General features: G+C 32.8%; 1 protein-coding gene across 1 annotated transcript; it reads right to left on the bottom strand.

Moving 5' to 3' along the window:
- Window positions 1-206: 206 nt before the first annotated feature.
- On the bottom strand, window positions 207-533 carry HELRODRAFT_84905 (hypothetical protein; the record flags this gene model as incomplete). Its single annotated transcript, XM_009025471.1, has 1 exon — window positions 207-533. A coding segment is annotated over one exon (327 nt), but the record flags the coding sequence as incomplete, so codon positions are not given.
- Window positions 534-10602: the final 10069 nt, after the last annotated feature.

The following is a 10602-nucleotide window of genomic DNA, read 5'->3' as shown; positions in this document are numbered from 1 at the left end:
CTGTCCTTTTTGACAGTGTCAATCCAGTTCCTCTGACAAAAAGTTGTGAAAAATTCTTGGTGGTGAGTGTGATGGTGGTTTTGATTATGCAGATGGTTTTGATGATGGTGGAAAGGATGATGATGGTGGGAGTTTGGACACGTTCTTCCAGGAGTAGGGGATGGATCGGGACTGTCATCTTCATCGGGCACAGAGAGTCCCATTGCTCGCCTCACCTTCCTTTGTGCCCGCCTCCTTCTGAAATCTCCTTTTTGAAAATCATCCACGTTTGCCGGATGCACCGCCCAATAGTGCCCCTTACCATTCGCGCTCCTCCCAGATTTGACGAAACAATCGTTCAGAGACAAATTGTGCCGGATACTATTTCTCCAGCCTGGCCCTCTCCTTCGGAAATACGGATAGTTGTCCAATATCCACTGGTAGATGTCGCTAAGGACGAGCTTTTTTTCTTTTGAGTTCAAGATGGCCATCGCGATAATTCCGATGTAACTGTGGGTGGGTTTCGGTTCCTCGGGTGGGCAATGAAACGCCATCGATCCGTTTGGTGCGAGTCCGACTCGTCCCAAATGAGTTGCGTACGGATTGTTCTTGGCGTAGAATAACGTCAGCCAACTTTTGACATCTGCTGGGAGCGGAATGTTTGCGAAGGTCGTTGGTCTTGCGTGAAAACTTTGATATCTGGAGTATGGATGCAGGTGATTGGTGTACTGGGATCTGTGCTGTAGCGAGGACATGAGCTGGTAACCTGTCTGGAACGCCACCTGCCTCCTCAAACGGACTTGGTAGTCCAAAAACTGCTGGTACCTTCTCGGGTCAATCATTTGAGTTGTCGACGTTAGAGGCGTTAGTTTCTGATCTGAAGTGCTGCTGCGTTCAAAACTGGAGTTGTGTGTTGTTTTGTCGTCGTATTTGACAAGTTGTGTGTTGTTGTTCATTATATTGCTGTTTTTGTTTGCGCTATGGCTGAGATTGTTGTTGGTTGCAATAAAATTTGTGACGTTGTTGTTGTTGTTGTTGTTGTTGTTGTTGGAGGTGATGTATTTGCTACTGAAGTCGGTGTGGTGATTCGGAATATCTTTGAAACTGTTGAAGTTGTTTCTGCCAACGACGTAGTTAATGTTGTTGACGTGCTGGTCTTCACCGTTTTCGCAGTTGTTGCCGTTGTTGGTGTGGTTGTTGCACAGTTTGATGTCGAAAAATCTTTTGTTATTTAACATTTTGTTGTTGTCACCGTTGTTAATCTTAGAAGTAACGCTTTTTTCAACCGCACCATCCATTTTGAAAATGCCAAAATTCAACAGTTTAGAACAATAATATTCGATTCATCGACTAATTTGAAAATTTTAAATAAAAATCTGTATATTGTTTGCACGGCTGAAATTTTTAGACTTAAACTAATTGGATTTAAAATACATATAGTACTTGTATTATATTGGAACCTTTTTTATTTTGCAATGTTTTGTTTGAAATAAAATAAAATTATTAATATAAAATGAATAATTAATATGTATATATTCAACTAAAGTTGAAATTAAATAGATTAAAAAGTTTGAATAGTTTTTCAACGTTTTTATACGTTAATAGTGCTTATATTGTACACGTGTTGGTACATGAAAATACTTCAAGTAAAAACTTGGAATAAAAATAAAAAAATCGTTTTAAAGTTCTTGTAAAAATGAGTCAAATAAACAAACGCAAGCAAACAACGTTTGACATTTTGTTAAATAACTAATTCGCCAACTCTCTTTCTCTCAAACTCTCACCTACACCCTCACTTTTTCCTTTTCTCTTCTTCCATCTCTCTCTCTCTCTTTCTTCTCAAATGCCAAAAAATAACTCACTTTGTTTTGCGCCATCAACCAAAACACGCAGTAACACCAGCGCCGTGCAGTCATTAATATTCATGTGGGCGTGGTCTAAACAGTTGATTGAAAGGTTTACACGTGCAGAAATTTAATGCGATCCATACGCATCACGGCGTAAGCGTTTTGTTTGTAGGCGGGGCTTTTAAATAATTGACATTTTGGGCGTTGCAGGAATGTAAATAGTGAGGCGTGATTGGTCAGCAGGTGAGCTCATGAATATGCATAATAGGACAGTTTTTATGACGTCGGAACGAAAATGATGTCACAGTAAAGCGAATTTTCTTGTCGTGTGTTTTCGTTTGTTTAGCTACTATATCATTACGCTCGCTTGCCATGTTTCTTTCTATTCCTTTCTCTCTCTCTCCTTCTCTTTTTTCCCTTTTCTCTCTCTCTCTCTCTCTCTCTCTCTTATTTTCAATGTATCTTTTTAACTTCCACGTTATTTTAGGTGTTCATGTTTGTAAGATTATTTGGTACGGTCGTTTGTATGAATGATGTTTGTTCAAGAACAGAGGATTTTTAGTATTAATTTGCATTTAAAACTTGTAAAGCAACTGCAAAATAAAACTGCAGAGATCCGTACTGCTCAATGAACGGGGTAAAATTATTGACGTAAGTTCATATTGCAAAATCCACACATGTACAACATAATTTTGAAAATATCTGAAATTATAAATTATAAATATATACATAAATGAGTTACGTGTTTACGTGTGCATGTATACTTGTATGTCGGTCTCTTTCTTTCTCCCTCTCTTTCTCTCTTTCTTTCTTTCTCTCTCTCTCTCTCTCTCTCTCTCTCTATCTGTGTGTGTGTGCATGTGCTCATACACGAACAAATGATTATGCTCTGCAGTATGATTTTTCATTTTACATTCAGTAGGAATATTTCCACGGACGGAATTTGATTTGTCAGAAGAACGTACGTGAATTATTGTGTCCGTGTGATTTTGTGTGTTTGTGTGATTGTTTGTGTATGTGTGTATGTATGTTTATGTGTGTGTGTGTGCGTGTGTGTGTGTGCGTGTGTAGTGTAGACTTGTGTGATGTTATTTGTTTGTTTGCCTAGCATTGCACTTTTCTGTTTTTACTATTCAAACTCATCACGACGGTATTCCATTTGACATTATATTTTAATCATTATACACATTTTATCATCATCATCACCACCATCGCCATCATCATCATCACCATAATCGTCGTCATCATCATCATCACCATCGCCATCATCATCATCACCACGTCATCTTTGGCGATATTATCGTTAGTGTTATAGATTTATCAACATTAAAACGTCGTCATCATCATCATCTTAATCATCATCATCTTAATCATCATCATCTTAATCATCATCATCTTAATCATTATCATCATCATCATAATCACCCTCAGTGCTTGATTGATTAATTGGTTAATTTATCGTTTCGCCTATTATCATTGTCATCATTTTTCAATTTGTTGTCGTTGCATTCATTGTGGGAAAAAGAAACTGACAAACAAATACACAAACAAACACTTATCTAAACAAACAAACAAACAAGTAAACAAACAAACAATTAAACAGACAACCAAACGAACAAGTAAACACACAAACCAACCACAAGCGAAAACAAACAATTTGAAATATCTGGGTCAAGCACCGACCGGACCAATTAGGAGCGCTAAATGTAGGTCGGTCACTAGAGGGTGACGATTGTTAGTAAACAAAACAGTGAAACGTCACAGCGTGGGCGCGTTTTGTTTGCTAATTATATGGCGCTGTATTGATAAAATTCGTTCAATTATGTATAACAATAAATGCAATTGTTGTTGTTATTATTGTAAGAGTCGTGGAGAGGTGGCTATTTTTGGCATGCCATGTAGAGAGTTGTTGAATGAAGGAGTGAATAAGAGATTGAATGAATGAGCGAATGAATAAACGAGCGAATGAATGAATGAGTGTAAGAATAAATGAAAGAACGGTTGACAGGTGGTGTGAATTTTCAAGAGTGATTGAGCGAGTGATTGAAAAACTCGAGCAGCTATAAAAAGAATTAAAGGGTTGAGATTGCAGATGAAAAAAATGTTAAATGACGGACAGTGCCAATCAGTGAACGAGCCCCACCCCATAATGCTTTTAAATTATTAATGATTGAGTGAATGAATGATTGAACGAATGAAAAAACGAATGGTAATAAGGGATGAACAAACAGATAAATTGTCATGTTTTAAATAAGGCTGCAATACAAATGCTAATCAATATTGTCTGTGGTAGGTTTATAAAAACCATTTTTAAACTCTCGTTCACAACTAGACGACTAAATTTTTAACACAGTTTTAACAATCCGCATTATTGTTTTGTTTGAAAATTAATTAATATCAATAATTAATATCATATTTTTAAAATTAAATAATTTCCATTGCGAAACAATTATATGTCTATGTAGGATATATACATTTAGATGATTATAACGATGATTAAGAAGTGATGAGAAAATAAAATTACAACTGTAATGATCATGAATGATTGAAGATAGATAATAACGAGTGAATTAAAGATAGATGATAATGAGTGAATGATAGATGATAATGAATGAATGTTAGATGATGAATGAATGATAGATGAGGAATGAATGAATGAAAGATGATTCATTCATAATGAATGAATGGCGACAGTTAATGAATAAATAATCGATGATAGATGATAATGAATAAATGAATGAATGAATGATAGATGATAACGAATGAATGAATGATAGATGATGAATGAATGAATATAGTTGATGACGACGACCATGATAATAGAGTCGATGATGACACAAGCGATGATGTGACGACATAGCCGCATAAGGAAAATCTTACGCAACGAAACGTTGAAAAATAATACATCAACATTTTACACTCCACTGGTTCACATTATGGTTATTATTATTGATATTATTATTATTATTATTTCATTATTATTATTATTTTATTATTATTTTTATTGATATTATTATTATTATTTTTATTATTATTATTATTATTAGCATTATCTTTTTTATTACTATTATTAATTCGTTGTTAATTTCATTAGTGTCATCTCTATCGTCACTCCTTACCTTAAATTGTTTTTCTTTACCACATCCTTAGCATCTAGTTAGAGAGAAATAAGGGAAGAGAAAGAGAGAGAAAAGGAGAGAGAGTTGCACACACATACACACGCACACACACACACACACACAACAGACAAGCGTATTTACTTACGCAGCCCATTGCGCAAGTTATAATAACACGTTGTTAGCTGGTTTAATATGAAATGGAAAGGAGCAACAAAAACTACAACAACATTAAACAACACACCAACAAAAATGACAACAAAATTAACCATTAACTATTCTTCTATCCATCCGTCTATTCACCAATCCCTTCATCCTTCCATCTATTTATCCATTCATCCATTCATCCATCCATCCATCCATCCATCCATCCATCCACCCTTCTAGCCAACCGCTGAGTTTCATTCAATGAATTTTCTTTTGATTTTTAAGAGCATTAGTGAATTCTTAACAAAACGAAAAATTATTTTATTTTCACGTCTCAACTTATATGAATACAAGCATACAAACATATACAAACTCATAAAAAACTTATACAAATACAAACATACAAACATAAACCAACATATTCAAACTCGTATAAAAGCAGGCTTGAATATACCAACTTTTTTGCACCCTCATATACAAATGCAATTGTATGCAAACTTATACAAAAATAAAGTTACAAACAAAAATTAAATTTCGATCCCAAACAAGTTAGTATTTACTATACCCCGTAAAACTGAATTATTAAGACAAAAACATGAATGGATTTAAACAAAAAAGCAAACATGCAAAAACACAAACATACAAAATACAAACATACAAAAATGCAAACATACAAACATGAACATACAAAAATAACAAACAAGACATTAATAAGTTTATGAAAAAAAGGAATGATAACTTTCGCTTCGATGAACTCAAAATGAAGTAGAGGAAAAGGGAGAACATAGAAAAGTAATTTGAAGCAAAGAACAACGATACAAATAAGTTCATTTTTAATCAAATATCGCCCGTCGAATTATATTTCCGGTTTGAATGTGCTCCACTGATGAATGAATGAATGAATGAACGAACGAACGAACGAATGAATGAATGAATGAATGAACAAATGAACAAACGAACGAATGAATGAGTGAGCAAAGAAGTAAACAAGACAATGACAAAATAAACGAGTGACTAGTTAACAGTATAAGTATTTTTAATAAATGTTTTATCTCTCTCTATTTTTCTTTCATTCCGTCATTATAACTATCATTTTTTCTCTTCCTTTCTCCTTCTCTTTCTCTCTTTTTTTCTCTTTCTCTCTCTCTCTCTCGTTTTTCTTTTTTTTTTTATTTCTCAGATATTGTTCCAGGTTATTGTTTAACCTATTGCGTGTGCTGGTCCATTTGTTCGTGTTGGTTGTTCGCTGGGAGCCTGGTTTGTCATTAAATCGTTCGATCGTTCTGTGAGTGTTTGTACGTCTGTGTGTTTATGTTTGTATGTGCGTCTGTATATGTTTGTATTTGTATGTGTGTTTGTGTGTGTGTATGTGTGTCTATTGTATGTGTGTTTCATGGGGGTATATCTGTCGGCTTCTCATTTTGTATTTTGGAATGTTACCATATTCGAAATAGATCTTATTATTTTGAAGTTTTTTCTTGGTTTCATTCGACACACAAAGATTTTAATTAGTAATTAAATTAATTAATCATTTAGTCAACCAATTAATCAATCAATCAATCAATCAATTAATCAATCAAATTACAACTAATCTTTAATCAGTGGATCCTTCCAATCTTTTTGAAAATGCGCCACATAAATGTGACGGATAATTAGTATGATCAATCATTGAATCACACAACAAATTGTTCAATCATTCAATCAACCATCCATTCAATCAATCAATCATTCAAACATCTATTCAATCAATCAATCAACCATTCAATCAATCAATCATTCAATCAATCAATCATTCAATCAACTATTCAATCAATCAATCAATCAACCATCCAATCAAGCAATCAATCAATCGACCAGCTGACAAATGACGTCGTCACTGACAACAGAGAGAGAGAGAAAGAGAGAGATAGAGAAAGAGGGAAAAAGGAAGAGAAAGAGAGGGAGAGGAGAGAGGGAGAGGAGAGAGAGAGGAAGGCCAGCCAGGTGTTGGGCGTGATACGAAAGAAAATTTGTTTAGGCATCCCACTATTATTATTTCATTATTCATTTTATACTATTATTATTATTATTATTCATATTATTATTATTATTACTACTACTACTGTTGTTGCTAATCTTATTATATTGTTACCTGCAATAAATACTGATTTTACCAAACAATCTTAAATAAATAATGAGAATATTTTCACATGAATATTTTCCACCAGGATTGTATATCAGATACATGTAAGATACAGATACATATACTTGTGGAAAATCGACCCACATATTTTATCTCAAGAAAATTGTACCGTCTAACTTGTAGTAGTACTATAGTAACATCAACATTACTACCAAGTACAAATATTGTTGAGAGTAGTGGGAGAAGTAACAACAGCAGCGATTTCAGTGGTAAAAGTTGTAGTAGTTGTAGTAGTAGTAGTAGCAGCAGTTGTTTAAAGATTATTTGTAGTATCGATGGCTGTAGCAGTTGTGGTAAGTGTTAGTTCGGCATCCACAATGTAATTAATTGTAGAATGAACTATAGTAGTAGAAGTAATAGTAGTATTAATTGTAGAAGTAGTAGTTGTGAATATAATTAAAGTAGTAGTAGCAGTAGTAGAGTGGTAGCAGCAAGAATAGTAGTAGTTTTAGCAACCATATAAGTAGTAGTAGTAATAGTAGTAGTAGTAGTAGTAGTAGTAGTAATAGTAGTAGTAATAGTAGTAGTAGTAGTAGTAATAGTAGTAGTAGTAGTATTAGTAGTAGTAGTAGCAGTAGTAGCGGTAGAAGTAGTAGTAGTAGCAGTAGTAGCAGCAGTAGTAGCAGCAGTAGTATGAGCAAAGTCGATAAGGAAACGTTTATCCGTAATTTGCGTAGAAATCGAATAAATGAACACAATGGAAATGTACATATTGAAGAAAATCAAGGCTCTGTCACTCAATTAACTTTGTATTATGTTGTTGTTGTTGATGTTGTTGTTGTTGTCGCTGTTGTTGATGGTGATGTTGTTGTTGGCAATGTTGTTGCAGCTGATGTCGCTGTTGTTGGTGATGTTATTGTTGTCGATGTTTTTGTTGTTGTTGTAAATGTTGTGATAAAAGTTGTTGATGTTGAAGTTGATGTTGTTGTTGATGCTTTTGTTGATGTTGTTGATGTTGTTATTGTGGTTGTTAATGTGTTTAGTTGCTGTTGTTTATTATCATTTTAAACGTGTAGTAGTGGTTAAGGCGTAGTAACGGTGTAACGGTAACGGTAAGTATAGGTGTAGTAACGGCGATAGTAATAATAACATCTTGTAAAGTTAAAAAACAACAATAATAATCAAAATGACAACAGCAATAACAAAAACAACAACAACAACAATAACAACATCCCGCGCTGATGCGTGCACCAGAGAAATCACAGAAATCACGTGACTCTCAGTTGACCAATTGAATGATGTTGTCTTGATGATAATGATGATGATGACGACGATAACAACGATGACGATGATGATGCTGCTGACAATGATAGTTTTGATGATGATTTCAGTAATGATAAGGAAGAGGAATAAAAAGATGATGAGGAGTACGATGACGATGATGACGATTTTGATAAAGAAAATACGATGATGATAACGATGACGACGATGATAATGATGACGAAGAAGACGAAGAAGATGATGATGATAATTTTGATAATGAATTCAATGATGATGCTAATGATGATGGTAATGATGATGATTATGATGATGATGATGACCGGGTGAAAAAAATATTTTACTGGATAATTCGTGGCATCCGGCTTTCAATCACTCTAAAATACCTTTGCGTGATTTTTGCGCTTACCTCGGTGTGTTGTATTTAAGATTTTCTGCGCGCCCATGCGTTTGTGTTTGTTTTCTATGAATGTTTGTATGTATTTGTATATGTTTTTGTATACATTTCTGTATGTTTTTGTATACGTTTTTGTATATGTTCTTGTTCTTTGTTGTAATATGTGATTCTGTGTGTTTTGTACATGTTTTTGTTCATTGTTGTATGTGTTTTTGTATGTTTTGTATATGTTTGTAGGTTTTTGTAACTGTTAATGTATTTTTGAGTGTTTTGTATGAAATTTTTGATAAAATGTTTTTTTTCTCAATTTTATTTGATTGCATATGTTTCATTTTTATTTTTTATCACTTTTCTTCATTTAAATGCTCTTACTTTTCAATATTTTGACTTGTTTCTTGTTGTTTCACATGTTTTTTTGTAATACAAACTATTTAATGAGATGAATTTAGTTCAACTACTAATATTATTATTAAATTTATTTTTTTAAAATCAAGATTTCAAATGATAAAGTTTTCAAGATGTATAGAACACTGCATATAAAAATTTGTTAAACTGTGAAAAAGTTAGTTTGGTCACAGAAAAGTCAAATTGGAAGCGAAAGAAAACATTTCGTACGATTAAAAATTTTTAAAGACTTTCAAAAACAGAATTCAGAGAAATTTTGTTGTATTAATTTTTGGCAGAAAAGTTAATGCGTTGGACTAAAATTGAATCTGCCAAAAATTTTCTATGGATTGCTCAACATTTGAAAAAGGCTATTAATTATTTTATCAGTTTACTAACTTATCTATCTCTTATTTAAGTTATAAAAATTTAGCTAGTGAGTTGTTGTAGATATGTATCAGAACGTAATTACTCAACAAATTAATTTTTTTTAATCCTAACAACCAAAATGACAAAATGAAAGAATTAGTCATACAGAGTTAAATACATCACACTAAACATTATTTAAAATCTTATTTAATTTCTTTCTATTTTGTTTTAAAACATTTTGCAAAATATTAAAAAAAATTAATTAGCCCGAGAACTTATTTTTCTCTCCAGAATTCCTCAGATTAAAATTTTTCAGGAAATAAATTAAGAGAAGTATTAACGATGTGATTCAATAACTTCACATGTCGGAAGGCTATTGCCAAGAGATGACGAGCAGCTTGGATTGAAAACAGACAGGCACCTATGATAGATCGGTCGTCGCCTCGTGGAAAATACAACGACATTATTATTATTATTATTATTATTATTATTTATTATTATTATTATTATTATAAGATAATAAGTTGATTAATTTATCTTCAATTTATTTTAAATTGTGTAAAAGTATTTCAGAATTAATATTGAGTAAACGAATGAATCCTTTTAAGTTATTAATAAATTTGTATGCTCTTAAGCCATATACCGAGATTGAATGTCTAAATTTTTATGTTTCTTGCGATATTTTTGAGACGTCTTCTTGCTCTAACAACATTTTGTTTGATTGAAGCTCTCTACTTGAAAATGACATTACTATTGTTTTTTTTTTTGTTTTAAACGAATAATGAAACATTCTACCATCTAGCTAAGCCATCATTTTTACGGCAACTGGGGAATTATGTTAAGTTTTCAATCATTTAAATTTGAAGAAAAAGACATGGAATAGAGAGATAAAGAGAGGTAAAAAGAGATAAAAAAATATAAAGAGAGAGTTGGAGAAATGTTAAAAAAGAGGAAGAGAAAAGT

Source organism: Helobdella robusta (assembly GCF_000326865.2).
Source record: "Helobdella robusta unplaced genomic scaffold HELROscaffold_42, whole genome shotgun sequence".
Lineage (NCBI taxonomy): Eukaryota > Metazoa > Annelida > Clitellata > Rhynchobdellida > Glossiphoniidae > Helobdella > Helobdella robusta.
The sequence above is the reverse complement of the archived record's forward strand: the minus strand, read 5'-3'. Positions and strand labels throughout refer to the sequence as shown.